This window comes from Rhodnius prolixus, unplaced genomic scaffold (genome assembly GCF_049639745.1).
Source record: "Rhodnius prolixus isolate KJV_2025 unplaced genomic scaffold, Rpr scaffold_2, whole genome shotgun sequence".
NCBI lineage: Eukaryota > Metazoa > Arthropoda > Insecta > Hemiptera > Reduviidae > Rhodnius > Rhodnius prolixus.
Window position 1 is genome coordinate 53,343,025 of NW_027411592.1, and position 23,706 is coordinate 53,366,730.

Genomic DNA, 23,706 nt, shown 5'->3' on the forward strand with positions numbered 1-23,706 from the left:
TTTTAGCTAAATAGATATTGTTTAAACGCTAATAAACATAATTTTTTGTATTATTTATTTTTTTATAACCTGACTCACTCAATCATCGGACGACTAATTTTAGGCGTTGTTCCTTAACGTCTTCTAGCAGGAAAATCTAACTGTCCATCGAGAAATCTTAGGCGAACGCTAGAAGTAGACAGAAGGAAGTTATTATACGAGTACTAAAATCATTAACGCAAAAACAATCACTTATGTTTTCACAAATGTGAGAGCTTCTTAAAAGAGTTTTTACTTTAGAATTATTGAAATCATTACAAGTCAAAACCTTAAATAATAATATTAAAAACTATTTTGAGTTGAAAATAACGGAAACTTCAGAAACATTAACAACAAAAAAAGGCGTTAGTAGCAGTGTGTGACAACTTTCACCAATCGAGTCAGAATACTTTGGGATTCCCATTTGAAATGTTTATGTTTAGCTCAGTTTGCAGGTCATAAGAAGAAAAAAACAACAAACTAATTATACACATATTAATCCTAGAAACTGAACCCAAACTAGACATCTGAATTTTTAATTGGTACGTTTAATTCATTTTATTTGTAGATTCACTAATAATTAAGGACATTTACTTTTGTTGAGCAAGTTATTCTAGTTTCTCTTTAATATAAACTAATTTTTGGACCGACTGCTTCCTTGAATCATCCGAATCATCTCTCCCAACATCTAAAAATTCGCAGGCTTTCTAGGGAAGTTCACAACTTCTCTTAGGCCCAGGGAACTTAACAGGTAAGGCTACTTACTCCGAGAGGCCGTCTGGTAACTTGAAGACCCTCTTCTCGACACTGCCGCCTTCATTCACAAGCAGTCACAGCCACTGCTCCTCTACAATGGATTAAACTGAGCTTGAGTTATCCTGTGGTTTTTCCAACTCAAAAATTACACCAGCCAATAACCGCAGACCCTATACGTATGTAGACAATATTAAAATATTAAGAGTTGTCGTTATTGTGAGTTTGTGTTGTTAGGCTGGGAAGCCTACAGAGACGCCAGATCCCTGAAGTGGCTATTCCACTTCTCCTTATGGATCTATCTTTCACTGAAAGAAGTATTTATTAAGTTTTGCTCTGTAATAAGAAACTGATCTAAAATTAATGCATCTCATGCTTGTCAAATTACAGAAAATTAATAGCATTTATTTAGACCGCTCTATACTTTCAAACAAACTATTGTAACATTCATACTAATTAAATACCAAAAACAAAAGTTTTAATATTCGACGAATTGAGCAGTATTTTACTTTTTACTTTTATAATTATATAATACTTTATAATTACAAAATTCGGCCAATAAGGATACGGGTATGCCGCCCAAACCAGTTGTTACTATAGGCCTGCTGTTAATCACAAGTTAATACTAACTTGGTCGGGTAATTGAAATTATCTGGACTCACTGGTTTGGCAAGTAAGTGGACTACTTATTGTTCACTACGTTTTCAATTTATCATTTTTTAAATAAAATATTATAAATCAAGAAAGGATCAGTTTCTCTTTTTAGAGGTTGGTAATTTTATAAAAAATGCATACATATCGGAATAGTTTTTACCTAAATATTGTCAATAATAAAGAATTCATGTTATAATTCAAAATGAATAATTAGTTGAACATGAACTTAACGAAATACTAGGAATTCTCAAATTCTTATTCTTCTCTCTTCTTCTTGAATTCTTATTTCAACATTTCTAAGGTAATGATTCACAAATTATAAAATTGAGCAAATCGAGCCAAGAACCAAAGCATAATGCCCTCATTATAACGCAATTATTAATTTTAATTAATTGACTACCGCTAATTAGTCGTGTGTTGTCCACATAATTCATGCTTCTTCAAATAGATCAAAGTAAAATTTTGTGTCCCACAACCTTGAACACTTTTGAATCTAAGTTTCATTATTTTACTAACATCTTACCGCGGTTAAAAACTTATTAATTCTTAAATACATACTAACTTCCACAGTTAGCACTCAAAGCGTTCAGAAATGGTTATTAGCGAAATACAAATCGACATTTGTTCATAGTCACTTGCTCAGAGAATTATAGGTTAGATGCTCAGAATTATTCAGTTACCAATTTCATTGAACGAGTTAAGTTCCAGGACATCCAGGAGGCGGCAGAAACCGTTGGTTTTACCACTTGAACTATTAGTACACTCATCTCCGCATAGGAAGGAAGATCTCACAGCCTGTAACAAAAATTGATATTCTGAAAAAAGACGTTTTAATGCAGATATTACATTTTCAATACTATAGTATTTAAAAACTATTTTATGAGAATTGTATTTTTTATTATTCTATTTATTAATTTTTTAACTGATAGTGCATGATTTAAAATTAATCCAAGTTATGTTTGTTGCAGGTAAGACAGCTGAAAATAATCTTATGGATTCCAATTTAAGCACTGAGCTAAAGAGTGAGTTTTCCGTACTGTACTTTTTTTTTTACTTAAAAAATAATAATCATCACAATTATTATTACTTCCACCACTGCTATTAAGAACAATCTTGATTATATTAATAGTTTATTGTTTGTTTTCAAAGAACATAGAATGTCCAACCTGACTATTCTTAATAATCACGAAATAGTACCTAATAAAACGCAGAAAGAGAAACATAACTTTGACTTCAAACAAAGAATTGCTACACGAATGATTTCTGTTTTGAAAATGCGGACTACAGGCACCCTTTTACTTAGAACACCTCATCCAATCTTGTTTAATTATAATTATGGTGAAGTTTGGGTTAATGTATGAAGATGTGAGTTTTTCTTATCAAAGAGTCGAACTCAAACAAGTCTAGCATCTAGCAAAACACTTGTAGTGCCGTTTCTTCTTATACAAAACCTACAAGCGTTTAGATGTTCAGTGACCCATTAATGGCTGCCTGACTCTGTTGGACCCCAATAACAGACTCCGATACGTCCTTTTGCTTTAGAGCCATCTATATGCATCAATCGCGGTCCATGCTTCCAAGTCGACTGTACTGTTGGTGTTCCTAAAAAATTAACATTAGTACAAACGAATTCCTTCCGCTTATAGATATTCTCACTCAACTTGCTCCTAAATTATGGAATACGTTCTTTTTTCTTGACGTTAAGTTCACAGATCCCAGCCCTTTTTTTGGACAATGGCATCACTATCCACCAGTAGATTTTTTAAGCATCCTCCATGTTCTCATAGAAATTGCAGAAGACAGTGCGATTCTGCTTCTGCTTTTTAAGATGTTACATAGCCTAAAATGCCTCATTAGGATAAATTTTGCAATAGCTAATTGCAAACATGATGATGCAAGCTGGAAACGTCATATCTTCTTTACAACTTCCTTCTCTATTCCACCTGCGAGACTCCAACGTGGCTAACTAAAAATATCTCAAGCAGTTCGATATCTTTATGAACTGAAATGCCGTCTCCCTAGAAATAAATTCATCTCTTGAATTAAATCTTTTATCTGAATAAATGTCCTAGCCCAGTATTCTGGCATAAATACTAGGATAGTTATCTGTTCACTTCAAAAGCACTATTTATACGCACATCTTGGAAAGCAGTTTCCTTGCCTCAGAAACCTCTAGAGTGCCCGTTGTTTACTAGATTAGATCTTTAACAAAATCTTTCACTGCAATTTAAGTAACCAGATTCTGTTCCAAGTTTTCAATCAAGTTATTGTATTGTGATTTATTTCCGAATTCGTGAGAATTTGTCGTTCAAATCAGGAAGGAGCGTGACACGACGGATAAAATTAAAGATATTATTCAGCAATAAGGGGGGCTATCCATATTTTCAATACTATGAAAATGTTTTAAACACAAAAAAAAAATCTCTTTCTGAATTGGTAATTTATTGTTCAAAAATCTTAAATATTGATTGATAAATGTCCAAAAAATCATACCCCTCCAGAATTTAATTACAATTAATTATGCCAAGAGATTTAGTGGGTGGAATCTGCAACATAGAAGTGAAGGGGGACAGACAAGTGTCCCAGGTTAATTGGCTGTCCAATTAATGTACTTCAAGTAAATTATGGATGTTCTCGAAGGAATTTCCACCAGCTGGGCTATTAATTTTCACTTTAAGTATTCAATTAAACGATTAGTCAGTTCCAACAGGTTAGTTATTTTGACTTAAATTGGAAAATCTATTGGCACTTCTATCTTGAAGTATCTTTCATAAAAATGGAAGAAACAATATTGGCAATTTCAGTCATAATGATGGACTAGTTCATCTACAGGGCATAATGCTATTAACATTTATTTTTTTTACGTTGTTATATCTAAGGTTCATGTGTCTTCTGTCCTTAGGTATAACAATGTTAAAAAATAATTGTTATTAGCTTAAGCCCTGAAAATTACCTAGCCCATAAGTTGAAAGCTCGGCAAAAAATTAAAAATTATGACTGAAATTGGCAATATTCTTTCTTCCACTTGTGTCAATGAATCAGTTACCAAAAACGATGAAAATTTTTGAATACCATTTAATAAAGATTCTTCAAAACTTGTATTAGTCAGATTAAGAGTTAATATATCATTCTCTTTATACAAAAAACATTGGGAATTGTAAAAACAAACTCCTACAAAAACGAGGTCTTTCAAGTTTGTGTTTGTAAAGAGAGACAGAAAGAGAAAGAGAGAGAGTGCACTACTTAATTGCAGAAAATGCCGATATGAATAAATTTTTCATTGAAAGTTCAATGATGATCGATTGACAGGCAACGAATAATCGTTTTAGCAAGTCCCATATTTAGTAATCAATAAATTTAAAAATAATAATAATAAAATACGAGTGGCATTGCTTGCCAACCTCAACTCATGCAATTAAAATGAAACTTTCCCTTCCTTCGCTCTAGAAAGATATGGTAACAAAACTACTTAAGAAATATATATGTATAGTATTGAATATTCTTTTTCGTATTAAAGCTATTTTAATGAAATCAGTCTAGATATGTAAAATAGCTCTGCACCAGAACTCTCGATAGTTATTTCTAAAACACTCCACATTATTATAATAAATTAATTAAATATTACAGAATTCCTAACCAGGGTTATGAAAAAATCCGTTACCTTAAAAGACTGAGTACCTTAATATGAAGATGTTTAGACCCAAGGAGATTTTAAATACTTAATGATAACTAGCAAATGTCCCACACTTGGTAGACGATCGAGAGTACAGAAATATAGGAACATGTGTGTAAGTGTACCGAAACTGCTGTAAAACCAAAAATAGTTATTTGTGTGTGTGTGTGTATGTGTGTGTCTGGACGTGTTTTCTCTTCTTCAACTTAGTCCAAAAAGCTGAATCCATTGTCTTCTAAAAGAAAATAAGCCTAATAAGGCAATTACAGTAAATTTATTTTAATGCACAAATTTCTGAGCATTCAGATCATTCTAGAGGTAAGGTAATTCCGCTAAGTCAAAATAGAGGTCACTGACAACTACTCATTAATGTTTCACACAGACTGACTTTTCGCCAGCTCATTATAACAACTTGACAATTATTTTTATATTTTTTTTTATGAAAGAAACTATTTTTAACTAATAATAAGAGAGTCGTAATTCCGTTAATTATTTCAACATGAATAATAGTTTTGTTTTCCTTCTTAATGAGAAGGAAGCTCGTAATATCATTTCCAGTTTATTTTTATATAGAGATTTGAAATCTATCAATGTTACAAGTAGTATATATGTAATAATCTTGCAATGCTAAGGATTTTTAAATAGGAAAACAAAATTAACGTAATAAAAAGCTGAATGTGAAAAAAGAACTCTCCGTTAATTTAATGTTTATTTTTATAGTTCTTAATTAAAAGGAAGAAGCGTTTTTATTTTACGCCCAGAATATTGATTACAACCTATTAAAGGAAGACCTTGTCTATAGCAGTAAAGTTAGGCTTTTGTTGCCCGTTAGTAATTACAAAAACTACATTAATACCTATTCTCTAGACCAGTTTTAACGATTAAAGTGTGGGAGGCAAGCTGACACAATATCTTCATTTATTTTCTATTTTAATATGTCTTTACGGTTCACAGCTTGAGAAGATATTATTGAAGAAATTTTAGATAGTAACATTGAATAAAGAAATTTCCGGAAATGCTACATAAACAGAATTACTGCCGAGAAATGTTTGCAACTGAAATGATAAAGTAGAAGAATATATTATTTTTTTCGAATACGGTGGACTTTTAAAACAAGTACAGCCAGTGAAACTCAAAATCAGAAATCTATACGCTTCGGATACTTAATCTTAGTGCTAATAATGAAATTATAAAATATTTCTTTGTTTTTATAGATGATTAGACAAATGGGGAAATATGAAACTGACCAAGAAATGAACATAATATTGAATGACTTTTATAAAGACAAGAAATGTCAGGATGGCTGGGCACACTATAAAATGCTGACATCGTCATTTTCTGCTGCTGTATAACGTAAATATGAAGATAAAATCGCAGATCATGTTTCCTTTTATCTAAACAGAATTAAAGAGGAAAAATATAACGAGAGATAGAAAGATTTTCTTCGATATCAGCGAGTCCTGTCCTAACTGGTGTTTCTAATGGAAATGTTATTAACTGTACATGTTACTAATGAGAATCCCACTTGGGTTGTTATTATAAATTATTATGTTAACATATATAAAATGATACAAATTTTGTATAAGTCGGCCATTAAGAGCAGGGGAGCATAATTTATGGGAAATGTGAGGGTCTGTACTTTTTAACTAATTCTGACAAAGGGCCGCAGCACCCCATCCTCCAGCTGCCCTATACAGGTCTATATTTAATTATAATTAATTCGATTACTATATATTGGTACTAACAGTAAATTATGCACTGCGTTTTGAGAGGTGTAGTACATTGTGCTTGTATGGTCAGTACCTCTCTGTTGCCCAGCCAGGCTATTCCCTCTTCAGAACTCTCTCCTAATTTGAGGTACCTCTGAGAAGTCTCAGTATCTGTTGAAGGGTATCCTGCAGCAAATAAGCAATCTGTTAGAAGGTTTACTGGAGATTCCTTTATCTCCCCACATATTGTGAGGGTGCTATTAAGTACCATACCCCCTATCGGCTCTTCTTTGTCCACGAGTCGTTACCCCTTGAGGAAACCCGTCAGGTAATAAGCTTACTTTTACTCAGTACTCTTCTAGCTAAAATTTTTCCAAATAAAACTTCTGTCCTGTTAGCTTCATACTCCTATCTCTAGAGCTCCTCCTGGAGAAGGCAATCGCATAGTCTATAAAATTGGACGATCCCATAACGAAGAATGTTCTCTATTTAATTATATGAATTAATTTCTAATTCATACATTAAATTTACAATACCCAATTTTTTTAGCCACTGGTTACAATTACTGGGTTACCACAAATCTATGTTGGTAACATCATCATCCTAAGAAATCATTCAATTAGATTCTCTAGGTAAGTTCAAGGAACGGTGGAGAACCGGAGTTAGTGTTAAGTACTACTATAATCTAAAGAAATGAAGCAGACCCAGTTTACCTCTAATGCCCTCGAAAGATATTCTGAAGAAAATATTTCCTAAATCAAAAAGAAACTTGGGAGCATTCTAGGCAGCGAATATGCCCCTACAACATCTGATAACAGGAAAAAGTAGAGAGGCCGCAGTTATTGAGAACTACTCCCTAATGATCCTTAAGGACGACTCTCCCAATTGTCCAAGGAAGTTCTTGGAAGAAGAAAACCAGCATAACCACCACCAACGCCTTTCTTAGATATTCGTAGGAAATTAAAAATCTCTATCCATCCCTTCAGCAAATAGAAATAATTACTCCCAGGTGCCAAAACAACCTCTTTATGAATAAAGTACAAAGAATTAGAAGGAACAAACAAACAGATTACAGCAAACCATCGAGTGAATCGATGAATGACCTAGATTTGGAAAGAATCCAAATCATTTACAGGAACGGATGATCAAAATCTCAAATAAAACGCTAAAAATAAATGAAAGACTAGAAAGAATAATTTTTTTAAGCAGTGATTTGAAATGTATTATGTAAAAATTTAAATGAGTTGTTCCTAAAAAAAAAAAGTTTTTCATACTATGAGCATTTAAGAAGTTATTCAAACTAACAAGAAAAGTATTTAGAAATTTGAATACAGGTAGCCTTTGGAGGTTTAACTCTTTAGTGGCTAATATATGTTGGAAACCTCATATAATTACTGAATACATAATTGAGCATTGCCATGGTCAGCTGGGGAATGAATAAAACACGAGAGGTGTTATTCAAAAGTTAAGTTTAGCCTGCCAATGGTATTCACAGTCAGTCTGGGTTATTTGTCTCGACTGGAGGTAAATATCGTGTAAAGGAAGGTCAACAACAATGTCCATGATAACATCATGTATTTAGAGTTTCTAGGCATCAAGTATAGGTGTGTATAAGAACTGATCCAGAAAGTGCTGACTGCTAGGTTGAAGGAATGAATTAAAGATCATGGTAATGAGAGATTCTTTGAAATAATTCTCAAAAGCAGTCGTGCTAGAACAACAGACAAATTTTACATACCATGGGCTCAGTTGCACAAAACACTGACAATTGCTTTTTATAAAGTACGTGAATCTCTGTAAATAATATGTTGTTTTTCATTGCGATCATCAAATTATCGATTAGAATTTCTACTGTAATTACGTTTTGAGGTCTTTTGTGTCTAAAAAAAAAAGAGAGTATTTTACAAAATGATGAGATGTGAACACTTAAGCACAAACTATAAAACAGCATCAATTTTGTTGAGATTTGCACAAAAACTGTTACGATTTACTTAGTGTACCTTACATCCTTATCTTACCTTGTAGATTTACAACTTTTTATTTGAAACATTCTTCCAGAATAATTAGATTAGACGTGATTGGATAGACGTGAGTTCTGAACAGGATAAATCCAGATCTTGTATCTGATCTCCACATATCCCAAGAGTAGTCAAGAGATCAATAGAATAGCCTTTTCCTTTTATTCAGAAAATGCACAAAAAAAAGATCTGGTATGGACGCAATTATGTGAAACCATAATGTCCAGCAAGGCATAAAAACCAGATTGTCCATCACCTGACAGTGAGCTGTAAGAAGCTTCCAGGAAGAGAAAATTTAAGGGCCAGCAGCTGGATTCGAACCCGGGACCTCCGTGTGAGAATCCAATACGCTAATCACATAGCTAATCCCCTCCCTAACGATCACTATACTAGAATACTTGATCGTATTTCAAATTTCTCTTGATTGAAATCTAATCTACTCTAATGTTTGACAATATCGTGTCGTATGGAACTATAAAAGAATCAGGTTGGTCATAGCTGGTCTACTTTGTCACTCTTTCCAAGCATAAGTATCAATATAGTCGAGAATATTCAACGCTTTTTATCAGAATTTAGATGCAAGTTTCATCTACAATGATTGGATGTATTATGGCGGAAAAAATTGTAGTTGTAAAAGTCTTTTACTTTCTTTAAGCACAAACATAACAGTGTTTAGAAGGCACAAACTGTGGTTACTTTTAATTTTCCGTTTACCCATACACATATACACATTCAAGTACATGTATATTTGTAACTACCTCACGGCAACTGCTATTTGGTGTAGGAGTACTTCTATTTACTTCTCCCACTTGGCTGTTTCAAACTAGGCGTTCTGAATGCATGTATGTACAGTTATGTACTGTAGATTTTTTTTCCCCCTGTTATATTCCACTTTTTTGTTTACCATACTTTATTTCAGTTTATATTTAAAATTTCTTTTTATTTAAAACCGCAGAGAATCTCTTCGCCGAGAAAATGTTTATTTTTCTTTCTTGTTTTTGCTTATTACTGGAAACGCAAAGTGCTTCGATTTACGAAATTACACATATTTTCAGTGCTCTTCTAAATTAAAAAGAAAAATAATGTGAGAACACGCACACAACTTTCTCTTACCGTAATAAGTATACAAGTTGAAAAAAAAAAAACGATGGAGCCGTTACCTCCAAACATCAGTAAAGTTGATTCACCAAAAATGGCACTTACTTAAATTACTTTTGGATTTTGTCCAAAACTTTATTAGGTCGGATCCGATAGTGGCATCTAAAGCTGACATCTTTGAACTTAAACATGTTTAAGTTACCACAGATAAGACCAATTTGTAAAAATCTTTTCTTTTTTGAAAAGTAAACATTTGTGAAATATAATGTGGTGGAATATAATTATTATTGCCAGAAACTGTAGGGAAAGTGCTCTCAATCAGTTCATTTTCTGTTTTTGTAAGTTTTCGGTGTCAATTAACGAATCACTTTTCGTTAAAATAAAATAACTAAACAGAAAATGTGTAATTTTTTTTTTGTTACTTAAGAAGGACAGAGAACCGCTCCGCTTCAACCATTATTTCCTAAATGTTGAGAGACACATGTTAGCAATGGGGTGATTAGAAGTCCTTCGTCGTAATGGTTACCAGGTTGAACCTGTTAACACTACTACACAGACTCAACCATAGCTTGGGCCCTACCATTGCTGGTACAAAAAAAATATATATACTATTATATATGAATTTCTAACCTTTCTGTTCAGCTGTTTGAGCTAGGCCAAAGATATTCTTGTGTGATAATGAGAAAAGCAAATTAGCTGGTTATTCTCCTTTGTCAGAAACGTTTCCTCCTATAGTAAAAAAATAAAAAAATAAATTAAAAAAAATAATCACTTAAATTTTATTTTATTTTATTCAAACTTTGTTGAAAGTATCTAGACCATATTTTGGAGGGAGAAAGCAAGTAAGGCAGGAATTTTATGTATCAACATTGTTTTCTCTCTTTTTTTTCTAGTTCTCTCATACTAACTCTTCAAAAAGCAAAAAATAACTTAAGAAAACATTATTATTATACTTCTTTACGCTATCACAAACGACACGAATTTCATTTATTAATAGCGTGATAAAGTAAACAAAAGCTTAAGAACCAACTTCCATCTTAATGAATGAAAAAAAGAAACTACTTTTTTAAAAAACCGGTCGCACCAGTTGACCAATTTAAGTATATCATCAGAAATTGTAAATTATTACAAAAAAAATACATATTTTTTTTTTTAAATTTACCACATAAAAGTATTATTATATAATAAATTATTCAGATGATACCTCTTCAAGGTAATCATAGTAATAAAATAAATTAGAATATAAATGAATATTGCAATAAAATTGATTGTTATGTTAGATCTTATTTGTTTTTTTATTTTTAGAAGTTCAAGGTTAAAATTTTATTTTGTTTAAGAATGTTATAGTATATTTATAGACAAAGTAGGTTTTTCCGAAGGAGGGACAGTGTTTATATATACAGTCGACTCTCGATAAATCGAAATCCAAGGGACTACAAGAAAAATTCGAATTATCGAGAGTTCGAATTATCAAGAAGGGAAAAAAAAATCGAATTATTAAGAGTTTTTATTATGTATATATATATGTACATACGTAATTGAAAATACGTATGAGCTTACTAAGTTTTAGACATAGCCTCATGTAAAAAAGTAAAAATAATGAAAACGACAAAAAAGAACAAAAAAATTACCTATGTATTAACATTTCAATAAATAATAATATACATATGTACCTAATTTAAAAAATGAAGAACAGTTTTTTGTTTGAATGTGGCTTGACTTAGTCAAGTGACTTAGAATTGTGGAAAGCGTTGATGGTGGAATATTGAAAGTTTTGGCGATATCTTTTTTTTCGAACCACGTTTCACGGCCGCGATAATTTTAATTTTTGTGGGACACAGTAAGGGAGACGTACTTCCCATCGTGACAAACTAAGAAAGAGAATCGGAAAGTTAAACTGGGCTGAGAGGAGGGAAACATTACGCAGGAAATGAATAAGCGGAAAATGAGAATTAAACATTACTAGAGAAAATTCGAATTATAAAGAGGGGAAGCGGCCTCGTTCGAATTATAGAGCCTTCTCTCCCCCTGTTGTTAAGAAAAGGATTTCGAATTATCGAGCGTATCTAAATACACTGAATTTTTCGATTTGCCGAAGTTAGCAGCTGTAGAGTTCGAATTATCGAAAAATTCGAATTATCGAGAGTCGACTGTATATATATAAAAAAAATTTGTCGTTCCCTTAATAATGGCAAAAGGAATATAGAAAATTATGCCGAAACTTTCAAAAGTGAGTTCTTTTCAAAAAAAGACGTTGAAGAAGTTGTTGAGTCTTTCCAGAACATCGTTTTATTATCTTTGTAGAAATGTTTAGCATTGAAAATGATAAATAATTAGACAAGCGAATATTTGTTTCAGTTTTTCTAAATTCAACAATTTTAAAAAAATTACAATTAAAAATATTGTAAATAACATACAAGATGGGACAAAAATTAAAGCTTATTGCAAGTAACTAATAAACCTTGTTGCCCTCAAATCAACTTTAATCTATCACTTACCAAAAATATTTTAGCGTAACCATCATGCGTTCAGACTGACTCCTTTTTTTCGGATAACTGTTCAATTAGTTACTGGGTAAATTGCGAAAACATGACTTTATTATTACCTTAATTACTTTTAAGGTAAGAACAAGAAGGTGTAATATAAGAATGGTTGAGCGTCCTTATCTTAAAGATCAACTTAACATTTAGGAAGAATGACCGAACCCTTTTTAGATAAAAATGGTTTTGTGTTTCTTTGTAAGTACTGAATATATGTGAAATGGATTGATTTTTCTGGGGTTCTCATGGAACACAATTTTTATCTTACCCCAAAGTAGAACATTTGTTGATAAGTATTGTTACAACTGCAGTAAGGAAAAGTTAGAAGAAAATAGAGTTTTTCGCTACAACATTTTCTCTAAAGTTCAATTCGCAATAAAACTACAGGTTTTTCTTTGAACGAAACATAACACTGAAGAAAAAAAGAAAATAAAAGGTCAAAACTTGTGTATCCAATCCCCTCTCTTCTAAAAACAAACAGTACCATTTTCTCCCACAATTTCTTTCACAACCAGAACTATTTAGAAGCAAATAACTTTTTACAAAAGAAGTTTTTTACACGTCAACAGTTTTTTTTTCCAAGTGGCCACTACAACTTGCTAACTAAAAGTACTACTTCAGAACTCGATCAATGTTTGCAGTTTTTCACTTTATAGAGCCCCTAAAGTGCTGCTCTCATTGACAGTTTTTATCTTACTTCATTAATTAACGAATGTTTAATTCAAATTCAATTCCAAGGAAGAAATATTCATCCTTTAACACAGCGAAACTTTTAATATTCATGATTTTGCAGACGTTGACTAGGACACATTTACAAATGCTTGGAATTAGTAAATGAGAAATCCTTAAGGTCCGATACCAAGGATATGATATGGCTGGCCCCCAGGGATATGATAAATCTCTTTTATTAAATTCGTCTTAGTATGAGAAAGTAAAAATTATTTTTTTAAATAAAATAGGCTTACTTTTCTAACTTCTCTTCCAATTCTCACAAAACCTCATCCTCCAGTTGTCTATTGAATATATTCCGAACAGATTCTAACCTAGAAAGAGAAAAAGAGAATTATGTCAGTAAATAAGCCATAAACAAACCATAATTCTATAAACTCAAGTTTAAAAGGATTGTTAAAATGACTGGAAATAAAGATTAGAATGTCTTATTCAAAGTGTTTAAACTTAAATGAGCTTATCAGCAAAACCTTTTTCTAGATTATATCAATCGTCAAATTAAGCTAAATTTAGTTTTGTATAATTAGAAATGAAACGCTAGACTGCACTGTAGGATGTGTTCCTTAAACAAAATAGAACACTAGGAAAGAAAGCAAAATCATAAACTTTTTAACCTGTCAAAAAGTTTTAAATCTTAAAAAAAGGAGCTCCTTGACACGCTATTTAGTTACGGCAGTCAGGGCTAAAACTTATTACACATGAAGAAATAAGGGAAAACAATCATGATTTGGGCAGAGTTTCAAATACCTTACACTAAACTATTCCGTGATTCAATCCTATTTCTATCCTATTTCCTAATTGTTGACCAATATTCATAATCGACTGGAGTTCAGATAAAGGAATCAATTCTAACAAACTATTTGACAGCAACAAAAATAACGAAATTAATAACAGTACTGTGTGAAAAATATATAAAAATTATAATTGCCTCAGTACCAATAATTTAGTTCCTTCTTTACTTAACCGCTTATAAAATTAAGAGAAGTGTTTCTCGGCGTAAATTATAACAATTAAACTAAGTCCTCTATATAATCTGGGAATAAATGGGAAATAAGGGTCAGTAACTGGATTCGAAACCAGGATATGAAATTCATTACTCACACATAGAAGAAAATACAAACAAACGCAATGAGAGACCAATTCACCTGAATTTTCGCATTCTTGAAGACAAAATATTTTCATATACGTAAAAGAATTTCTGCCAAATCTGACATAAAACAATTGCGATGCTTCTTGCAGATAGCAGTAAGAGGTAGACTAATTTGGGTCAGCCATCAAACTATAGGGATAACATAAAAATAAGGATCTCTTTGTTGGCAGGGCTCCTTGTACATTCCTAATGGAATATTCCTGCTAATACACAATAATTTTCCTTAAATTTGTTTGATACTTGAAAGAATGATTTATTTTATTTAGATGTATAAATATCATTCTCTAATCAATGACAAACAAAAAAAATCTGATATAACGCGTTCGAATGCCATCAATTTTTAAATAATAAATTCACAGCAATAAATAATAAAATCAATTAATATTAAAATTTAACCAAGAACAGTAATCAGCATTGACCAGAGTGTTACATTATACAAATAGAATTTGAAATAAATATTTAAAGAACAAACAAAACTTGTAACAAGTTATTTAAATATTCATCAAAATTATAAAAACATAACAACAGTTTACAGATCAACGGACAATGATTAATGTTTTGCTCAAATAAATGTTATATTTCCTTAATTTATGATTGTAGAGGAGGACACTAATACTAAAAAAAGAAGCTCTAGTTCACGGCTGGACAAACCTAGAAAAAGAACAAGAAAATAGAAATAGGTACTAAAATAGTTGGCTAGAGTTTCCAGACTTCTCGTATACATCATCCAAGGAGAGCTGAATATAGGATCAGAATGTATATATTTAAATATCTCAGATTGCCCTCACTCAGTCCTCTTTATAAATATTCATTAACATATTCTATTAGATTCAGAACATTAAATTGTTCGCAATATAACATTAAAATTTCTCTTTTAATGCGTAATTTATTTGCAGCATATTAGTTAAAAGATGCGAAAAGAAATCATCTAAGAAAAGAAAGGCTTTTTTTTATGCGAAATGTAAATCGGAAAGGTCGTTAGACCCTATACAAAGGGACATGGTGATGATAAGACACACATTAATATCATACAATCATAAACAAACCAAAAATTAATAATTACAAATACATTAAATAAATGAATTACCTTATTGTCTGACGACATTAGTTCAATTAAATATTTAAATGATGAAGAACTATGTGTGATGAATATTACAAAGAAACTCAAAACCAGAAAAACAAGGCCACTTGGACCAGGTTAAGTAAGTCTTTTTAAGAACTTCGGCGAATGAATTCTTTCGCTTGTCTTCTTCCGAATTGCACCACTAGGGAAATAGACACGCAAAAGATATGTTTGAACCTTCACCGATCAATTTTTCCACCTTTTCATTAGTCATCAGTTTTAAGCCCTGGCGCCAAGGATAAAGCGAGAATGAGCAAATTGAACTAAAAGCTTACGTCCCAACAAATAACTTGGTAAATGGCTTATAACGAAGAAGAAAACTAAATTTCTAACAAATGTTTACAAGACTAAACCTTAAAATTAAAAGTTGTTTGAGATTTGTTGGTAATTAATAATATATAAATTCAATATTATTCATGATCAGTAAATTTAGACTTCTGTGACAGTAACAATAACGCTCCAGTAATTACGTAGACTATATTATTCTGACTTTCATGCTTGAAAGAACCTGAAACGATTGTACATTAACGATGCAGCTCAATGGCAGAGATCAGCTGCAAGCTCAGCTGCAAGCTCAGCTTGAAAATTTATAGATTAAATTATTAAGCTTTCCAAACCAACCTACCTTTCAATTTATATCAAATTGAATAACTGTACAAACCGTTTTATGTTTAGAATTATTATTTGATCTTAAGATCAAATATGTTATTAATAAAAAAAAAAAAAAAAGCCACGTACCTCACTTATCAAGAACTGTGTCCGATCAGACTCAGATCTCCATCAGTCTCTATTCTGCATCTTTGTCTTCCATTCCGGAAATCCTTCCCTCCTAGCTTCTCATCCACTTGATTTGATTTTCGAACTTTAAGGCATCTGCTCCTTCACCATCCTTACGCCATGTCTAGTAGTTCAGCGTTATCTATTTAAATACCCATATGTGTTATCTTAATGATTAACGGCTCAAAAAATATAGAAGCAAGATTATTCAAAGAAAGAATTAAATAAGAAATGCAGTCTAAGGTTAACAACTACAAAATTATTTTAACATTTCAAAAAAAGGAAATCATTCGCAACGCTTACAGGCCCAACAGAAGACGAATTCGAAATTAAAACGAAGAATTGAAGCAAGAATTAATTGCTAAAAATAATACCTAGAAAAATTCTGTAAGAAGTATAAAAATACAAGTAATCTAAGAATCAATTGGGTAAGAAACAAGTTAAAGGTACATCCAGATAAGCATAAGGAGAATGGCATCGTGTCAAATTATCGAAGTTTACCAAAAAAATCAGATTTGGCACCCCTTTTATAAAAATAAAGAGTTTTGGATTTTTGGGTATTTTACGGCTTACTCTCCGATTGAAAACCAGCTGATTTCCCCATAAATTATGAGAATTTGGAGAACGAGAGAGTCATGCGAGATTTTGACACCTGCCCACATCTTCGAAGATCGACTTATTTATTACTTTCTTTTAAGACAGCAGATTATTAGATTTTGATGGTTCTTATTCGGTACAATCATTTTCGTCCCAATAATCATTGAAAATTATGAATGGCCATTTCCTGAATGTCACTTACATTAACAATCGTTTCAACGTAAAACTCAACTCAATGATATCTTCTATTAGGTAAAACATAGTTCTTAGCCAAAAATAATATTTATTAGGGGTAATTAATCATCTCAAGTTTACCGAACTGTATGAATCATTAAATTAATAATTAATATTCGGTTGAATATCCATTGAGAATTCATTAATTAGCTAAACATGATTTATTATTAGGGGAAGGAATGAATGAGTGTGAGGGAGAGGGGAGACCGCTTATGAATTACAATCATGATTTTTATTCTTCAGCTTGCCCATCCTATTTATAAGAAAGTAACAGAAAAATCTTTATTTTTTAATTCCAATCTTTTTTACAATTTCTTAACACCTTTCTCATCCCATTTTATTTAAAATTAAATAAAAAGAAAACATCTTTCATACGCGATTAATAAAAATTTCTGTACACACCTACCCAAACATTCTAGACAAACGATTATAATAAAATCTACATGAGCCGTAGCTATTGGAAATAGTAAATGGTGTTAGAACTTTGGCAGGGCCACAATGTAGAGGTGGGGAGCTGCCTGCTTGCATCCTCTTTCTCTGCCAGCTTTATCTAATTCTTTTTTTCTTTTCCTTTTTTTTTTTTAAGTCGGCTTTACCGTATGCCAAAACTCAAACTAAATTTAGTATAACTGAACAGCCAAGAATGAGTCCCACTTTACTTAAATAGGTTTTTTATTTCATTATTTTTTATTATTGTAATTATTATTTAACTTTAACCGTAAGAAATTTATATATATATAAATACTATATATACAATATAGTATAATAGAGAGAGGATCGATTACTTTTAAGTCCAAAGAAACTAACATTTTCATGAAGTGATGAATAATTTTTTAGCAATATAGTTTCTTTCATAAACTAAATTTATACCGTTTATCAAATTTATTAGTTGAACTTGCAATTAAAACTTGATTTTTTAGTTTTCCTCTCCTCGCTTGGGCCAATTATAGCATATAACTATTTTACTATTAATAATTACAACTACGACCCTTGGAGACTCTTCACCCACGACTTTCCAGAAATCATCTCGATTAAAGGCTTTGACTTTATGTCACATAGTATTGTGTTTTCATTATTTTCCCTCAGTTTTGCCAGTCTTTTTTCGCATAATTTTTCTCTGGCCTTCAAGTGATGGCGTAACGTTTACCTTGACCAGCATATGCTAATGGAGTGGGCTTGTATTTCGTTCGGTAACTCTGAAATCAATTCTCCAACTCAGCTATTCCAAGAGCTGTAGGTGAAGGGGAATCCTTCGGAACGCTCTTTCTCACTAGTCCCGAAGGAGTAGAATTACCTATTGCTGGATGCCCAACGAACGCCCAAAAGACCCTCGTTCCCGGCCTAAATCTAGGTCATATGTGCATTCCGGACTAAAATCAAGTCCCCGCTACCATCACTTCGTGACACCATTGCAATCACGAATATGAACAGAGAAAATTGGACACAGAAAAAGTAACTACTTCCAGCCAGAAAAAAAAAAAAAATGTATTGAGAGCAAAGCCAAAATTTATTAAATACCAAACCTGATTGTTGGGTCCACAAAAGTTTGTACAGAAAGATTTATTCTGTATTTGTCTGCTTTTATTCACGATGATTGTCAGTCTTCATGATCTGAGGCTTCCGACCTCAGGTTATAACAGTCTGAACCGGAGTCTTTTTATTTATTTGGCCCAGGCGCACATCGACTGAAAAGCAAAAGTACAATTAAAAGAACGTGGTAAAGGCATAAGTTGAATAAAATTCGAGCTTTGTTTCTTTAAACTAAATATTCTTCTAAAATAGATTAACAAGCAACAGGAAATGAATAACACCATTATATTTACAAAAACAATAAAACAGTAAAGGAGTCTAGCCGCCGAAAAAACATATAAATTCTTCCAAAATTAAGTAGAATCGAATAATCTATAATAGAATACAGTGTTGTGCTACACACCTGTTCAATGAATATTTTTGGCGCCTTATAGAAGTTTATTAAGAGAAATTAATGAAGCTAATTTTTTTTCTTAATCTGACGTCATAATACCTCATTATACGCTGTTTGCTGGGGGCTGTCTCCGGGCCAAAAGAATCCCCTGCTTTACGCACTTAACTACTGCACGCAGGTATACAAGGTGTTTTTTTATCAAATGATATTATAAATAACATAACGTACAATCAACATCTAATTTGAATTTTTGCGTCAAATTCGTGCTAATGCATTGTGTCTACTTGATTTCTTATATAACCTAAATATCTATAATCTGATGGCAGATCACCCCCATACATTCCAAATCCACAAATTGGACATAACTGCCAGTCAACTACCCTTATATTACTTAATAGTATATGATTTAATGCTAGCTTTAGTAAGACAGATGTACGTCTTTTATTACTTTTTAAAGCGCAAAGACACTCTGCAAAGGCAGAAGATCTGAAATCTGTATGTTCGGACATACATAGTTCGCGTGGTCACTCTTTTTCTAGAAACAATGTTTAGTTTTGATAAGTCTTATACAATACCTATTAGTACCATAACAGCACATGTCTCACCATTCTTCCACTCCTTCCCAAATGGGATGTAGCTTCTTCTTAAACTTCTTTAAGTTCATAATAACAGTTAATGAAATCTATCGCCTAATTTTTATTTACTGCCCTGGTAGCTGCATTAACTATTTTCAATAGTAATGGTCAGTATTGCTAATTTTTGTTCTTACTAGAATGTTGCTGTCCTGTAAACATAGAAGCCAGTAAGTTAGTTCAAATTGACGTTTGCAAATTATGGATAATATATAAATGTTCCAGAGATATTTTTCTCTCGTTGAGTGGAAATTAATTAATTCCAACTAATGCTTTAGTAATCAAAAGATATTATTTCTTTCCTTCCTTTCTTGGTATTACATCCCGTGAATGGCCCAAGCCTCCTAAATTTTCCAACTGAGATTTCGAGAGCTATTAAGGTTTTGTAGGATAGAGTTGTCGGCCCTACGCCCAGCTTCCGATACAATGGAGGACTTGGGATTTAAAGGTCCCTTTGCCAAACCTATTTCCAAGGGATGGTAGCCCTTGGAGATGTAGTGTAAGAGCAATGGTGTGCTTGTTTACGTGAATGTATTGTGTTATCCCTGTTGTATTGTGAAAGAAACATGGAGTACTGTGCTAGGAACCCGAGGGATTGCAATACCCAGGAAGCTGCGACCACCAGCCGGAATTATTTTATAAAAGATATTATTTCTCCCCTACTAGTAATAGAGTACAAAATTAGAGAAGTTAGTTAATACAAGCAAAGTACTAGGAAAAAAAAGGGCAGGCGTTAAAGGGCAAAGCCTCGCCGCTAAATCTGCTATTTCCATAATTTTAAAATAAACTAAAATCTATTATAATTTTTGAGCATAGTCTCACTAATAAAAAGGTGCTACCTACATTTACTTTAAAAGGTTATAATAAAAATATCAAAAGTGACTTGCAAATGCTAAAACAAAATTCATTAAAAATAATAACGAAAAAAATACAATCAATTTGAAAATTACATAACACACAATGAGAATGCAATTTTAAAGTAATAACATTGAATACAAACTCCACGAACTGTGCTCTCAAGTTAGTATTTACATTATACATTTATAATGCAATTTACTTGTTGATAAAAATTATATCTTTATTCCTAATTTCTTATACATAGATAGGTATTTACTAAGTTAATTAATGTGAAAAGACGAAAAGGAGACCTAAAACATAGTTTCAACTTTCGATGTTTTTATTTGTTTTAACAAATAAGAAACTTTCAAGATATTTGTAATACTTAATGTTGATATAAAATTTTAATTTCTTTCTTATAAAATCAATCATTGTTTTAGATTAAAATAACTTGTTTATAATAGTACAGCTAGAACTATAAAGCATTACAATAAAGGACATTTTAGTAACAATGTTACTTTGTTATAACTTTATAGCCTGTAGCACACCCAGAATGGGTTGGGAAAGAAAATATATTAAATTTAAAGAGCGACTCTCTCACCAACTCCACTCTGACGAGGGAGTTTAATATGAACACAAATATTTTATTAAATTAACTCTATGTGTGGTGCGAGTAAATCATAACTTCACTAACAGAAACAAGCAATTGGTGTGCAAAGGAACACAAGGGAGCAAACTTTATCCATTTATGTTCAAGTATATCTTATATTTAAGTTCTGACTAGAAATAAACTGTGAGAAGTCTCGCGGATGAGAGATTTTTGAAACAAAGCACTTTTAGTACTACAATGTTACAAGTTAACTATTAGTAAAAATAAATTTAATTTTACTTCAAAGATATTCTTGAAGACCGAGCTTCCCTAACATGTCTCAGCTAATAACGAATAATTAGTTATTAGTTAATTAGTTCAGGGCTGCGGAGCCTTCTAACTACTTTATCTTTAAACTATACTCATGTAAAATTATACTTTAAACGTTTAAACTTTACTTAACTTTTTTCTTTGTTTAAACAAGAATTTTAAATCCGGGCTTTTGGGTTACAGGAGTAATGAATCAGTGAATTTCTTGGCTTGGAAAGGGACTAGGCTTTTTTTTAAAGCGTCCTGGACATTTTGTGGCATCGCAAAAAGTCTTATCAGGCAATAATCAGGTATAAGAGTGATAGGGGGAAACTACTGGTCAGCTTATTTACAGCTATTCGTTTAAACCTATTGCAGCATTACTCCCATTAACAATAAAAATATCAAAAACGTCTCATACTTTGTCCAGCAGCCTCTCATCTGACTCCTACGTCTATTTAGGTAATTAGGAATGGAGTGTGTGCCACAATACACTCTCAGGGTCTCCCGATGGTGCAGATTTTGTTGGCCAAACCGCGTTGAATCCAACCTAAACCGTTTAGTAATATCAAAATGATAAAAGAAGGTGTTGCTGAAGCTGTAGAACGATAGATTTGCTAAAATTAGACGAATAAAAACAATTACGTTTTTCAAGCAATAGTATCCCTGACCGAATTCGAACTTGCAATCTATCTGAAGTAGATTAATCACTTTGGTGCCGAGATTCAGCAAGTGTAGCGCAAGACAAAAACATAAGTGAAGTCGAAGTATTGAAACACAAACCCCATAATTAACTAATTAGGTTCGCATTCCAGCTTGAGAACGTCATGCACTTTGCATATAACTACTATTGTGACTGCAATTCTAAATACAATGTCAAAACATCATTTTAATTCCTTTCGGCAATTGGCACCCAGGAAATAATGCTAATAAACTTTAGATTGGGAAATAGAGATCTTTCGCAAAAATAATAACAATAAAACCTGAGAGGGAAGGGATTAGCTATGAGGTTAGCATACTGGACTCCCACGCGGAGGTCCCGGGTTCGAATCCAGCAGCTGACCCTTAGATTTTCACTTCCTAGGAGCTTCTTACAGCTCACTGTCCGGTGATGGACAGTGTTGTCTGTAACGAGAGAACACTGTCCGGAGGCCGGCAGTGCACTGGAAAAAGCTCCGGGCGCTAATAACCTTGGATGTTGATGAGCCTTAAATCATTAAAAAAAATAAAATAAAATAAAACCTGATGTGAATAAAACCTCGAATTATAATTGTAACAACCGTATTTTTTAAATCAAATTTCCTTGCCCAATGTAAAAAGATTTATTGTACGTATCCAATAAATAATCCACAGAACAAGAAATAAAATTACAATAAAAAAAAAAAAAATCCGACTTTAAATACTTATTAAAGGGTCTGAGAGAGAGAGATGTCTACTAGCGTTAATCTTTTTTCATTTGACGATAATTAGATTTAAAACATCCTGGGGAATAGTAGATAAAAGTTTCTTTTTTTGCAGCACTTTTACTATTCAAATATATTTTTGCTTTAATTCAAAATCTTTTTTATACTTGAATTTTTTCAATTTATTTTACTAATTTCCATGTTCTTTTGTTTGTAGAAATATTAATGGAAACATTTTAAACATTATTGTGAAAGAGGTTCCTTTGGGTACAGTGTTTAAAGAAAAGATGTAGTCGCACGAATCCATTAGTATGGTGGTCAACAAACTGAACCTAAAAATGACCACGTAAATGTTGGGAGTTCAGACTGTATGAATGTTGTTCGTATTAACGAACGATGTAGCTACAGGGATACCCAGCTACTTGAAGATAAGGCTAGTCCATTTTGAAGGATATTTCTTGTTAAATGATCTGTTTCGGTGCTTACATGATCATATACTAAACTAGACAAGGAAGAAACACTAGTACCCCTCCAACAGAATTGTCATTTAACGAAAATAGCTTCCACACCAAGCCTGGAGCCATTTGTTATTTTTCTTTCTACGTTACTTCCATATACTACTTACATCAATTTGTTTTTTCCATTCAAGGTCAATGTCTCAATGTAGTAAACTCAGCCAGAATCACCACACAATATTTTCCAACAGCAATAAATAGTGTCATCCATCTTCAGCGCTGTTAAACAAAAATAAAATAAAGAAAAACAGATAAGACATTATGGAAAGAATTACATACTGTGTAAAGTATGGGCCTCCCCGCTCCTTCATTCTTGCACTTATTTATTAGCAAAAAAAATTTACACTTCGTTAGTATAAAAATTTATATGTATGCGAATATTGTATGCTTGTAAAACTATCATAAATTAAAAATTCATTCAACA

The 23,706-nt window shown here is 32.1% G+C and overlaps 1 protein-coding gene and 1 long non-coding RNA gene across 21 annotated transcripts in view; one reads left to right on the forward strand and one right to left on the reverse strand.

The window, feature by feature from the left end:
• LOC141448529 (uncharacterized) overlaps positions 1–23,706 on the reverse strand; it is a 92,260-nt gene that overhangs the window by 49,061 nt on the left and 19,493 nt on the right. For 16 of the 19 annotated variants that reach the window (XR_012455111.1, XR_012455104.1, XR_012455105.1 and 13 more), the window contains 10 exons: positions 23,393–23,501; positions 19,573–19,781; positions 18,597–18,758; positions 16,204–16,384; positions 13,429–13,506; positions 10,554–10,652; positions 6,844–6,993; positions 2,106–2,220; positions 784–944; positions 79–168 (listed from right to left, as the gene is read on the reverse strand). This is a non-coding gene — a long non-coding RNA (uncharacterized lncRNA). The remainder of the gene's footprint in view (positions 1–78; positions 169–783; positions 945–2,105; positions 2,221–6,843; positions 6,994–10,553; positions 10,653–13,428; positions 13,507–16,203; positions 16,385–18,596; positions 18,759–19,572; positions 19,782–23,392; positions 23,502–23,706) is intronic. The other 3 variants (XR_012455100.1, XR_012455116.1, XR_012455117.1) reach the window with 3 other exon arrangements.
• The window catches only part of LOC141448520 (uncharacterized), a 119,828-nt gene that overhangs the window by 45,696 nt on the left and 50,426 nt on the right, over positions 1–23,706 (forward strand). The window contains exon 2 of one of the 2 annotated variants that reach the window (XM_074116901.1): positions 2,394–2,447. The exons of the other annotated variant lie outside the window; for it this stretch is intronic. Within the exon in view, the coding sequence (XP_073973002.1) occupies positions 2,394–2,447 (54 nt within the window). The remainder of the gene's footprint in view (positions 1–2,393; positions 2,448–23,706) is intronic. 2 annotated transcript variants of the gene reach the window in all.